The following is a 14,365-nucleotide window of genomic DNA, read 5'->3' on the forward strand; positions in this document are numbered from 1 at the left end:
TTGGCCACCCCCTTTGTATCTGGCCTAGCCAGAGAGAATACAGCTTCTCTCGCTAAAAAATTGTTAAAACAAACTAATATTGCTCTCGGGCGCTCTTCCTCGCCTTGCCTTGGCTTCCTCACTATAAACGGAAACCTATGGGCCCTTTGAATTTCTTTTGACCAGTCCCATACAGTCAACTCTGGAAAAGCTTCCGTGAGAAGTTCAGCTATAAATTTCCGAACGTCAGACCCCTCTTTGTTCTCTGGAATGCCCAAAAAGCGCAAATTATTCCTCCGCGCCTGATTTTCCAGCTCGGTCAATTTGTAGGAAATGTCATCTCGATGTGCTTGAATAGCTTCCAATTCGCCTTTCTGGACTACTGCCTCGTCCTTTAAAGCTGCAATTCTAGATTCTCCTTCAGTAACTCTGACGGCTGTATCAGAACAGATTTTGATAACACGCCGAACTGCATTCTTTACTTTGCTGCAAGTTGCCTGGGTTCGCATATTTTCGGCTTTAATTTCGGCTCTATGGCTCATCATTGTATTATAAATTGTGGAGAGGGTAATCTCTTGGGGCAAATTCCCATCGTTTAGGTTCTTCTCCTGTTGCACTCTCGCTGCTTCCGTAAATACAACTTCTACTACTGGCACTGCTAGTGCCCCTTCAGCACTCTGCAACGTTAACTTCTCCACATTTGATCTCACATGTTGAGTCCCTCTCTTCTTTACTCTTTTGACCGTCGAGGCACTAGCATTTGGGGAGACCGGATTTGATGCGGTTTCAATCTCTGAACTGCTCCCCTCACCATAATCAAGCCAGTCTTTGCTCAAATTTGTACTCTCGTCTGAAGAGGGATCAGAAAGTGAATACAAATTGTCAGCTGCTGCCTGCAACCCCCTCGGATCCTGTGAGGAGGCTCCCTCAGTTAGCGCCAAAGAATCCATCTCCAAAGCAAGATTGTCCAAGCTACCGGTCATTACTTCCTTAGAAATGCAAGGAGGATCTACATCTCCCATAATACCCCTCTCATCACCTGGAGATTTCAGAGCAGTAAGTTCCTGCAAAAAAAGATTATGTTCTTTACTAATGCCAGCTTCATCTATAAATTCCAATTCCACTTCTCCTTCTTCCATTAATCTGTGAGATATTTCACCATTAGAAATGTCTACTGAACTCCCCACCTCGGGGCCAGCTACGAGCGGTACTGCCAAACTTTTCGACATTTGTCTTTCACATAGTGCAGGTAAGGTGTTTGCTCCCTGTTTAACGACCCGTGGCACAGTCTTATCAGCAGAGTCACCCCCCTTTTTTAACTTCAATGTAGCCATAGATTGCTTGATGTTCTCACCTCCTGCCAGCTCTCCTCCAGCAGTACTTCCCCCGCAGCTTCAGTCACAGGCTGCTCCTACGTTTTGCTGCTTCGTGTAACTACCTTAGGCGGCATTTTTGTTCGACCCGCTTGGGTCCCTCCGCACCCACGTACCACGCTGTATTGGGTTCCAAGAAGCAGAATAGGAAGCCACCAGAATGCAGCTCCTCGCTGAAGGAGAAAAAAGCCAGCCGTCATCCAGCCGGCACGCACGAAGCCGCCTGTAATCTATTGCAAGTGAGTGTAGGTCAGCGCTGACAGCTCACTGGCGGTCTCAGGTAGACGGTAAGCCCGCGCCACGCTCTTTGCTCACACGGAGGTTTTCTGCGGCTTCAAATACCAAGTAGTATCCGCAATCCTGTAATATCAAGCTGCTCCCTTTTCTCCTCGTTGCACCTCACTGTATTCACTTTCTCCTGGCCATAGCAGTAGCCGTTACCGGGGGTCTGCCGCATATAGATCCTCCTAGCTCCGGGAGTGGGGGATAGAGCTGTTCACACAGCCCACGCCATGACCGCTATCTTGCCTCGTTGAAGCAAGCAGCTTGGCACATGCATTGATGATAATATACCATAATTTGCCTGAGGTCGATGTTAGTTGAGGATTTTATGTCTGATTAGGTCTGTGATCTCTGATGTCAAGTAGTGTGGTAATACTTTTTCTAGAACTATATTGAGACTCCTGAGATGGTGATGTAATCTTGAAAGTTGAAGAACAAAGACTTCAGACTAACATAATGTTGGCACTTACACCACAGACCAAGAAAAGTACACTTTTGCATCAAAATTAAACACAGAGATAACTTGCATCTCTCAAACACTCTTGCTTGGATAAGCTCTGCTAATCCACAAAAAGAACAGTCAAGAGAAGTTTGGGTCTTCTGAAAATAGATTAGTTTGGGTTGCTGAAACACTTCTCCCCTGACTATATTGAATGTATGTTTGCTAGTCACAGACTGATTTCCATAAAAATAACAAAGGCTTCATGAGTCAATAAGTTTTGTTTTTGCATTAGCTACAATAAGCAAAGTAAGTTGCTCAGTTAAATCAAAAGCAAAGGGAAAATAAACTAATGGCTTCTCATACACACACATTTAAAAGCCATATATAATACAAAAACTGCCCCTGTATTATGAAAATCTGGGCAATATGATCAGAAGTGGATTATGGGCTGCAAGAGAGAAACAAATAGCGAGACATGATATAACTGGTAATAGCCCACTCTTACTGATTGCACAACATGGACACTGCTGCCGATCAGGCTTGAAAAATACATTAGTTAGTCAACTGCAAAACTTTACACACTGTTTTCAGAAGGGACATTCTCCTATGAGAAGCTGAACTCTGAAGAGAGTCCTGTTTTCAATGCTGTGCAACAGCTCTTACAGCATACAGATGATAAACTCCTACTCATTGGTCAAATGCATATTTCACTTTTCTAAGTTTGCCATTCAAATTCCTTTTCTGTTGTTGGATCCTCATTGCGAAGTGATCTGAACCCTTCCAGGCGTATAGAATCTAATCTTAGCTTTTCGGAGAACAAAGGCTATATTTAGAGGTGAGTGGTAACTGATATCTTTCTCATCTTTAGTAGAAATCCTAGGTTTGATGGATAATTCACAAGTACAATTTCCTCAACCACAGCACAGTCTGTGAAAAGGAAGCACTGTGCATTATCCACTTGAAACATGTTTGTCTCAAAGGTAAAGATTGTGCATTAGCATCCCACTCTAAATAAGTTCTTTATTCTTTGACACGTTTTCTTGGATCTGATATTAGAGAATGACAAATACACACAGCAGGCTAATTAGATTGATCCTTGGTAAGATGTTGGTAGCAGGTGCACATCTATTTTGTTAAATGCTCAGAATCTTAGCCACAGTAGCACTCAAAAGCTGACTAAGCTGGTGAACGGCCCAGGCGAAGGAAGATGGACACCCCAACGACTGAAAATATCACATTCCTTTCAAACCAAAACTCATCCAATGAGACTAATAATTTAGTTTTTCTGAAGAGCGCGCAAGCCAAACAAACTTCAGGGAGATTACTTTTGCAATAATTAAGTATTAGTTGCAAATATTATTGAATACATTGACACAGGTTTCCTTTCTATTACAAAATATCTGACTTTATAATCTCAAGATATAATCAATCCCCAGACGCATTTACATGTACTGTGACTACAAAATTATAAACTGATAGAAACCAGTGCTATATGTAGAAACACTTCTATTCCCCACGATGTGTGATCAAAAGTATGCAAATATTTCCTGAAAGAGAGTGGTACCAAATGAGGAACACACATGCACTTTTGAAAAGGTACAGCAGTACCTTTCATACAGTGACACATAAGGATAAATAATTGGATAAACATGAACGAAATTGCATAGAAAATTAAATATCACTCTAGGAAACCTGCAACTGTCATAGGTTTCCAGGAGTATACCTTTGTAAATTCCTGACATTTGAATACCTACACCCATGTGAGAGAATATACATGAAGCTGCGAATTATGTGCATAATCAATGAAATGTGTAGAAATATCAGAGGATACTGGCTTAGATTTACATGATGGTCAAGTGAACCCACTTAAATTAGGCACCATAAACCCAATGCACTTGCACATTAATTTACATTTAAATGAATGGTAGCATCAGTCCATACCTTCCAAGAGTCTGAACAAACAACCAAAAGAAGTCGCTCCGTATATTTACAAAAACGCACAGCATGGCAGTTTTTAAGGTCCAAAGATTTAGATTCTGTTTCATAAACGATCTGCTTTTCCTAAGAAAAGAAAACAGTTTCTTGGCATTTAGACATAACTTAAACATACAAATACATATGTAAACAAAATGATCATCAATCAATCAATCAATCAGGTCATTTGTAGAGCGCACTACTCACCCGTAGGGTCTCATCACTCATACCATGTGTAATTGTTGCAATATCTAATAAAAAGAAGTTATAAATCAGATTTTACATTAAAGAATGTTGGTAATGATAAATCCTCTTTAATGGTAAGTTGGGTTTAACATTACTATTTTAGAAATGCCACTTTTAGAAAGTGGACATTTATCCACTCTTACTGCTCTATGTGTCTTGCATCCTGTCTTCAATACATGCCTGGGCTGGGTGGCAGCTACACATTGTGCATTTGCTGTAGACCGCCACAAACACTGGAAGGGTGGGTGTGACAGAGGACTCATTTGCATTCTGATAGCTCTTCCCGGGCAGGGGGAAAGAGCCAACACTTACATCTGAATAGGCAATGTCCTGTGTCCCACACAAAGAGCAGACTACCCCCGACAGATTGCCTAGTACACAGGGATGGTATGAAAGAGGGCCTGTGTCCTTCAAAGAGCTGCTTTGAAGTCATCTCCCCTTCAAAGGTGCATTTGGGTATAAGTATTGGAGCTTTGACCCTACCAACACAGTACACTACTGTACCTGTGAATAACTCTACCAGGAGTAGGGGCTGCTGTGCTACAAGGATTGCCAAACTGCTTGTCTGACTGTTCTAAGGAACTGCTGTGCTGAGCCGCCATGCTTATATCTGCCCTGCTGAGGATAAGGAATGGGCCTATCACACTTGACCCCAGAGTGACTCCCAGGACTTGCTGGCCTGTTTTCTGAAGTCTCAGGGTCATAAAAGACTTCTTGCAACTCTGCTGGTCTCTGCCTTCCAGGAGTCCTACCCTAGCCTGAGGTGCGCCCTCCAGTCCTGGGCCTCTGAAGTGGGTTCTGATGATGTTAAAAAAAAATTGAAAAAATTTATGCATCGTCACCACTGCACCAATTCGAACCGATTAAGTGCCCTTTGATGACAAAGACTACCCTGCACAGTACGATGATGTCACAGGACCCAACTGCGAGGCTCCAAGATGACATTGGGGCTATCCAAGGTCCCGGCTGCAGGGCTTGACTATCACGGATTGAACCGACTTGGTAAATCAGAACCAACACATCTTAGCCTCGAGGACAACTCTTCCTCCATTCAAGATACTTTGTCAGCAGGACCGGTTTGAGTCCTGTAGCCACCTTGCCATCCACCACAGTCAGCTTGAACTTTGGATTTATGTCACTCTTTCTTGGCCTCAAGTAACTGTTTAGCTCTATTGACTTCTAAGCACTTTATTTAGTTTATTATTTCAAAATCCATAACTCCGGGTCTATTTATTGGACTTTTGTTCTTTTTCTCTTGATTTTCTCATAGAATGATTCCCCATTTGTCTAAATCAGTGTGCAGTCTTTTTGTGTTTTTTTCATTGTGTTACTGTGTGTGAATTGCACAAATACTTTACACATTGCCTCTATAGATAAGCCTGACTGCTCTGTACCAAGCTACCAGAGGGTGAGTACAATTTATCTTTTAGTGTGTATCTAGCTTACCATGACTAGGGTGGTGGTTCCTTCTTCAAAATGGTGCATACCTTTGCCAACCAGAAACTCCAATCCCAACAAACATTTCTGTCATATGCAATTAAAGCAAAAAAGGACTATTCACTTCTTTAACTTTAGATCCTAAGTATTACAAATTGTACAGCATTGTCTATAAATGAATAAACACACTAGTGTATGTGAAAGATGCATCAAAAATCTAGAAAACATAAAATTACTTATTAGCTAACTTTTTAAACCTAAAATAGCATGTCTAATTTTTTTATAGTCTTTTATACATCCCTCTGATAAGCTCATTCTTGGTCACAATTCTAAACTCATGCTCTTCCTTTCTACTCACAAACAACTGCACACTTACCTCACCACTTTTTCAAACTCTCTACCACCCCTTTATCAGTTAAAGCCCACCAGGCATGGGTCATTGGCACCTTCCTCTTGTCTCTCAGCATGATGTCACCTCGCTCTCTCTAATGATGTCATCTTGCTAGTTCATCTCCATCATACTTCTTTGAATTCTCAGGCTGGTTTTCTAAAAACACTGATATTTTCCTAGTTACTACCAAAAACAGCAGTTACTTATGAACTTTCACCCTTTTGTACAAAAGAGGATGGCCCATTACTGCCTAATGTTTTGCAAAAATAAAATGGTCTATCTGTCTTTGTCCATGGCACCTTTATTATTGATTCTTATCTTCGTTCTTGCCTCTTCAACTGCTGCTGAGGAGGTTTTGACCCCCTTTAACACATTTGAAATTTACCATCTTCATAATCACAAATTAACTGGCTAACACTTTAGAAACCCTTATGCTCCAGAGGATTTACCTACATATTATTATTTTTATTATTGGGCATTTGTAAAGCGCCTAGTGACGCCACTGGCGTGTCCCCGCGCTGTGATAAGTGAAGTGGCTGCCCCCCCCCTCCCACTGAAGGCTACCTGCTGAAAAGGTGGGTTTTAAGCTTTTTCCTGAACAGGATTTCAGATGGTTCTAGTCGCAGTTCTGAAGGTAGGACATTCCAGCATCTGGGAGCGAGATATCTGAAAGATCTCCCTCCCATACGCGCCTTCCTTACTCTGGGGACATTTAGTAGCCCAGTCTGAGAGGACCGTAAGTTACGAGTAGGCTCGTAGTGGGTCACCAGACTCTGAAGCGGCTCAGGGGCTTTACCGCTCAGAATGCGATGGCATGTGGAGAGGGCTTTGAACTCTACCCTCTTCTCCACAGAAAGCCAGTGAAGGGCTTGAAGAGCCGGTTTGGAGGGTGACCTCCTGGGGAGCCTGAGTACAAGCCGCGCCGCGGCATTTTGGAGCACTTGCAGGCGGCCCATGACCTTGCTCGTGGCCCCCAGATAGAGCAAGTTCCCATAATCAAGTCGCGAGGTGACCAGGGCGTGCACCAGCGTCTTTCGAGCAGTGATGGGAAGAAGGTCTAAGACTTTCCTTAAGGCTCTTAGGACCCCGAAGCACACCCCCGTCACCCGGCTGATCTGGGGACCAAAGGCAAGGTCTTTATCCAGCCACACGCCGAGGTTCCAGGCCTCAAGGCAAGGAGCGGGGACCTCGCCCAGGCAGGGCGGCCACCACGCCGACGACCAAGCAGAGGGCCCTCCCCCCACCACGAGCACCTCAGTCTTGCTACCGTTCAGCTTTAAACAGTTTGCGGACATCCAGGTTGCAAGGTCTTGCATGCAATTCCTGAAGATGTCCGCTGCAAAGCCGGGTGCACGCGATAGGGAGACGACCAGCTGCGTGTCGTCGGTGTAGGACACCAGGCGAAGACCGTGTCCCTCCACGATGGCCGCTAGGGGGGAGACGTAGATATTAAATAGAGTTGGGCTCAGGGACGAACCCTGAGGCACGCCCTGGCCCAACTCAATCTCCCTCGAATAGCATTCACCCAGTCTGACCTGAAAACACCTGTCAGACAGGAAGATATTACTGCATACCACTAAAATCCTAACAAAATTGTTCACTATCAAAAAACAGACCACTGTCAGTCCACCTCCTGATTCTACCACAAAATGTATTCATCCATACTAAAGACAAATGGGGTCATCTAGAGTAAGGTGGAATGCAAGAACCACTATAAATCAGTGGCCCTCCTTTAACCCGTTAGCCGCGGCTGTTTTTTTCGCGGCAGTGTGGCGGTTATTAAAGAGCGGGCGGGGCTGCGTCGGCCGTTGAATGTTCGCAGCACCAGCCAGATGGTGCTCCGAACATTCAACGGCCGACGGCAGCACTGAAAGGGTTAATGCCAAACAATCTGTTACCCTCCTCATTTAGAGATGGGGGGAAATGCTTCAATGGCATATTAAAGCTAGGAATGGGAGGTGAACTCCGTTACACCAGTGGAGTTTGCAGAGTTCGGTCAACTCCGCACTTCACTAAGAGCACAGAGTTCAGCAAAAAACTCAAATTATACCACGTGGCAGGGTTTGCCCCCACTACCCACCCTTACTGGGTAACCTGAACAAGTAAATTGGTGCTGGCTAGCAGACTATTCTTGAAGGCAGCCTTGACAGGACTCAAACTCTGCCCCACAGCAGCTCTAGATCGCTGAGAGCCATCTGACTTGTATCGATGTCAAGAGCGCATCAAGTTTGCCACCCGTTCCTTTTTATTCCTGTATAAGGCATTTGAACAACCAGTGCTGACCGTGTGAAGAGCAAAAAACAGATTTTTTACCTATGCCTCTACAGTTTGTTTCAAACAATTAATGCAATCTTAAGAATAAACACAACTTTGTTAGTTTATCCTGACATTTTATTTATGTTATTTTATTTTTAATTATTTGATACTCATGATTTATAGTTTTGTCAGAGAAAGAACGTCAACAACTCAACGTCTTGCCATACTATAAGTTCCAAGACATAAATCATACAGAAAAACACATAAAGTGAAATATGGATCAACAAAAGTGCAAAAACATAAATTGTAACAATTTATACAACCATTACTACACAGTTACCAATGGACAATAAAAAGACAAACTGATATGTATTTCAATTCCTGAGGGATGAAAAGACCTTTTTACAAACACCCCACAAAAACCCGATCTAATGTCACATTTAATCTTTTATATTAGATCAGGGAACTAATCTTTATGGCACTCAAATGCCATTGACTTTATTGACGGATGAAATTGCCGTAGCCGACGCGTTTCGAGTCCAGATGAATTATTCACAGGACTCTCATCAGGGCTGAATAAATCGTTTCCGTATGGAACTTATATATAGCCAAGGTTGCGCTGATCTTTAGAATGTCGTCAATACTGTGGGTGTCACACTGAATATTATTTGGCTGGGCGACGTGCTTCTTTGGTCGTCATCAATTTAAATGGGCTCGGGATGCAGGTTCTAATTCACCTTTTCGTTTGTGGTAGGAGAGAGCGCGGGAATGAGTGCCGCTTTTTTCAAACAATCGTGCTACCGTCACTTTGTAAAGCTCTCAGCCTCCACCATGTCATGTCGATCACGGGTATGTGTGTAAGCCTTGTAAGACAGTGTGAAGAGGGCAGCAAAATGAGAGGCTGTTCATGACCCCGGAGGAAGATAACGGGCAGGAAATCCACAGCTTTCTGCTTGTTTTTACTAGTTTCTTTTTTAAACATTTTGCACAAGTTGAGGAAGTTGCTGTGGAAGGGACGACAGAAGCTCAAGGGAGGGTGTAGAGGGCTAAAGGACCGGAGGAGAAGAGGAGGTAGTAGTGTGAAGTAGTGTGGCTCACTGGTTAGAGGCGGCAGACCCGAGAGCAGAGGACGGCCCGGGACCAGGGTTCGATTCCCGGCGCGGCAGGTTTCTGGACCAAGGTCAGCGGACTCGATAATTCTCTCGCCTCGGTGCCCACTCTGATCAGCGATCACACTCGGCAACTCTGGGCATTAGCTTGCCTCATCTTCACTAACGGCCCCACCAGACCGCCGGGGATGCCTGGTCTCACCCTGGAGATACCCATTAAGGGACCATCTCCAGGGAAGCCAGGAAGGGTTTCGCAGCGGTCGAAGCGCCTTGGGACCCTACGGGTAAGTAGTGCGCTATATAAATGCCTATACATTTACATTTACATTTACAGGGCGTAGAGCCAGGTTAGTGGGGAAGGACTATCTAGTACCCTTAATGGCCCCAAATTATGATTTCGAACTCCTAAAATATCCAGTGAGGCTGCACGATGATTTGTAGCTGTGATGGAGGCACACCTAGTGTACCAAGGGCAGGGGAGGTCTGTGAAATTGCCACACACTCCGTTAGGTGAGCGGGTGCACAAGCTTGCCTCACTGTATGGAGGTGAGGGTAGTGGGTGATACCAGCAATACAGTTTTAAAATATTGTGCACTGGATTACCAGCAGAATGGTGATCACACAGTTGTGCAAGATAATGTAGTAGAGAAGCGTGGCACACTGAGTGGGCCAGTGATACCGTTGGTGCACAGGCACCATTTGCCTAGGCTCGCTGGTAAAGCTGTGCACACACTAGCAAGTGATGAAGTCAGAGAGGCCAGCACACTAAAGGACACGTGGATTGGGCCTAGTTGTGCACTATCAATGTGCACAACCTCAGTTGTAGTTTGGCACCACATGGTCGATGTGCACGTACGGAGGTCAGAGAGGTAGGCAACAAGAGTGTGCATGTGATGTCACTAAAGCATTGTCAAATCCTGTGTGCACAATATCAGTGGCAGGTTGATACATGAAGTGCCTCATCTTAGTTCTCCTTAACACCTTGTGGCAGCAGCATGTGTCTGTTCACCTCTGCTGACCGATAGGATAAAGGCTGTGCATGTTTCTGTCACTCACCAAAATTACAGCTTGGAACAGAAGTTGGCCATCTGTAGGGGGTTGGGTTTCTCCCCCTTGGCATTGGCCTCCATGCTACGGGTGCAGCAAGAGCAGGCAACCCGGCCTGCTGTAGTGTAGCAGCGATGAAAGTATGTACACTCACAGCTAGCCTGGGAGAGGCAGCCGCGATGGCAGCCAATACGTGTCTCAATGCATTGAGAGGTTAAGAGCTGCAGCTTTCACTGAAGGGACGATGCAATTGTTACTACGGCCACGTGGAGCACTAACAGGCCCGCCTTGCCTGCAAATTTGTTGGCAAATTCCTTACCTTACAAACTGGTAGGCACGACAAGAACTGAGCCTTGACTTGGCAGGCAATTTCTTGGTGTCTCTGTGTGAAAGGTAGATAGAAGCCTGATAGTAGACAGAAGAGTTCAAATGCAGCTGGATGTTTACAGACCTCTCTGGAAATGTTCCCATGGACTGAACTTACATTAACTCGTTGCTCTCTATAAACTGGGACAGAGCGGAACTCCACAGAATTCCACTTAGTTTTTATTCAACTCTGTGGAATTACGCGTAGTTCAACTCCCCAAGTTTTGCCCATTCGTAATTAAAGCTGCTTGAGCAATCAAATTCCATCCACAGAGTGCTGATGACTTCAGTGTATTGATAATGTTCAAGATCATATTTTTCTAGGTTTGGTCTGTCATACAAGGTATTACACTCTGGTAAGTTGTGCATGGCTACAATGGTCATTGCAGCTTTTCCATAGCCACAAGGCTTGTGAAGGGTCTGGTCTGACCACAGGCTACAGTCTATGACCAGAATCTATGGCACATGCCAAAAATGTCAGGGTTTGATATGTGTGACACATTTACCCAACATATTTTATGATAAGATTCTGTTGTAATGTATGGGGGCACAATTTAGCCAGCACAATCATAACCCCCTGCTAGCAGGTGCGGGGGAACAAGGGGGTGCTGAGTTTGATAGGATAGTCATTGTGAAATCTTAAAAGAGGGGGCAAAGCTTCATTAACCATGAGGAACTATCAGAAAAGAACTATACCAACTGGAATTGCAGGACATGACCTATAACAAAAAACAGAACTATACCAACTGGAAAATCAGAAGACAGACCTCCACAGAATTCAAAATCCAACCTTGAAGAGCCACTACATCTGCAGCAAGTGAAAGACCAATAGTCGGGGCGGTTTTAGATAACATTCTATTGAACATATCAATGTTCTAATTGCCCCATTTCCTAGATTTAGCTGAAAGGCCGATGTGAGATGGAAGCGATGCAGCGTGCAATGTCCTCGCGGCTCCGGGCAGGCAGCAGCTTGTTGACGGGGTCGGTGAGACCAAGGCCTGCGTTGCGGGGTGAGACGGTGCTCGATATGGTCCTGGTCGGTCATGATGTGGCGAAGGAGCTGGTCGATGTTCGAGTCAGGCAGAGTCGGAGTCGAAGACGTCAGTGCACCGTGTAGCAAAGAGTTGCGGAGTGCAATGCCCCCAAGAAGCGGTGCAAGCTGCAGCTCGTTGATGGAGTCAGTGAGACTAGAGTTGCGTTGCGGAAGGAGAAGGTGCTCTCTTCGGTGCTTTCAGGACACGGAATCCTGCGACGGACTAGATGACAGAGTCGGTTACCCTTTTCTTCTCCAGGCAACTGAAACCTGCGGTTCCAGATATGGTGCCCAGAAGTTTTGCGAGGTCTTTAATGTTCCTGATACCTTGTGAACATGAGGAAAGCTCAATGCAAGCTCTTGGAGATCTTCCTCAAGCAGGGAACACAGCAAAGTCCTTTTCTCCTTTCCGTGGCAGCAAGCAGCCACTGCTGGCCAAACCCAGACAGCAAACAGCACAGGGGCAGTATTCCTCCTCAGTTTCTCCGGCTCTTCTCCTTGGCAAAGATTCCTCTTGATTCCCAAAAGTGATCTAAAGTTCTGGGGTCTGGGCCCAAATATTTATACTACAAAATCATTTGTTCTCTGGTGGCAGAGAAGCCCTGTGCGCGGTCAAAATCGGTTCTGTTCTCTCTGGTGCAGCTTCCTGGCACGCCGATGGAGACAGCATTGTCCTTGGCAGACCAGGCCCATACAAGAGAAAGAAAATCTCCTCCCCCTACTCTAAATGCAGCCCAGGTCTATTCAGCCCAGCCTTGACATATCAGGCTCTCTGGAACCACTGCCCCTCCCCAGCCCCTGTCATCCAAAAACCAGACTTACAATACACAAACCAGGCAGATGCATACTGGGTGACTAAGCAAGAAAAAAACTACTTTCTAAGTGGTATTTTCAAAAACAGAATGTAAAAACCACCCTCACTAAAAGATACATTTTAACATTCTGGGTACAGGCATACTAAACTTTAGTTTCCTACCTTGTTCCCAGCCAAGGGTAGTTATGTTATAAACAAACTCCCCATTCTATCCTATGGGAACAGGTAGCCTTGCAATAGTGATAAAAAGAAATTGGCAGTAATTCACTATTAAGACATGCCACACACACCAGGGCATGTCCTACCTTTCCCATACACTTCACACCCTGCCCACAGTGGTACCTTGGGCCTACCTTAAGGGGACTAATTTATAAGAAAAGGGAAGGTTAGGGCCTTGCAAGGGGGTATACTTATAGATGACTGTTTCTTGACCACAAGATTCACATCACAATCGCACTCCGTTGGCACTGTTTCCAAAATGTAGTCAATAAAGTTCATTCAAATATTGTTCATGAATAAAGTTGCATTTATTTCTTTTTCTTGCTTTTTATTTCAATCATAACATTCCTTTATAGGTTTAAATCTCACATTTGTTTTATGCCCGATGCAATTCGAGCTGCGCTCTTCCTCAGGGGACTTCTAATCTGAAAACAATATAGTACATATTCTTAGTCGTCAAAGCTGAAGTGTAATCACCGTACATCCTATCATCTTGTCTCCCCATAGTGTTAAGTATTTAGTCTGGTCACCACACTCGTGTACACCTAATTGCCCTGCATGTTACATCATAGTTATTGTGCACATACACATAGTCAAACCTTTTTATATCAAGTACTACACTAACCTCAGTCCTCCTCCAGAGTAAGCGTACTTCCTATATGCATGTCCGATTGTCACACGTTTATCTGCAATTCATAAAATTATTCGTGAATGTCCAATTCATGAATGCACGTTAGTGTCAATCATTGCACTCAGATACCAATATCTAATCTAAGACAAGTAGCTTACCCGCTCTGTGCGGACCTCTCTCTTCCTCGAACTCCTTTTCGTATTCTGGCGTGTGGCGTTCTTTCTCAACTGACTCTATGGTCTTTCTCTATGCTCTATAACGCTTCCGTGTGTGTGCCGATCACGTGGTGTAAAGCGTAAACACTAAAGGCGGACTATCGTCTATTTCGACTCTATCTACACACTATATCCTATTATTGTTTTATATGGGTCGTTAAACCTTAACACTTACTGACGTCCTGCCAGTAAAATCAATAAGATCGCATTCCTATAATGTAATCGTTGTGTGTGCCTAATGTCTTAAACACCATATTAGTGTAGTATGATGGGGAGACACCCTCAATTTAAAACAAGCATAGCACAGAGACTATATGTCAAAACGTAAAAGGCAAAATCGCCTAAAAAAGGCTAATACAATACGGTTAATAAAATAAACTAAAAGAAATGTGCACATATACTCAAATGTAGCAAGTAACATCATCATTACAGTCCATCGAAAGTACATTATATCATTGATCAATCTAATGTCCATGTTGTATTACAAATAACAACTAAAATCTAATCGTTCGTTGAGCCCCTTCGGCTGTAAGGTACATAAGAAGTTCATC

The 14,365-nt window shown here is 44.2% G+C and overlaps 1 protein-coding gene across 1 annotated transcript in view; it reads right to left on the reverse strand.

Annotated features, from left to right (window-relative positions):
• Positions 1–14,365, reverse strand: part of WDR72 (WD repeat domain 72) — a 1,209,089-nt gene that overhangs the window by 895,871 nt on the left and 298,853 nt on the right. The window contains exon 7 of the mRNA XM_078684855.1: positions 4,018–4,137. Within this exon, the coding sequence (XP_078540981.1) occupies positions 4,018–4,137 (120 nt within the window). The remainder of the gene's footprint in view (positions 1–4,017; positions 4,138–14,365) is intronic.

The sequence above is a fragment of the Lissotriton helveticus genome, chromosome 3_2 (assembly GCF_964261635.1).
Source record: "Lissotriton helveticus chromosome 3_2, aLisHel1.1, whole genome shotgun sequence".
Lineage (NCBI taxonomy): Eukaryota > Metazoa > Chordata > Amphibia > Caudata > Salamandridae > Lissotriton > Lissotriton helveticus.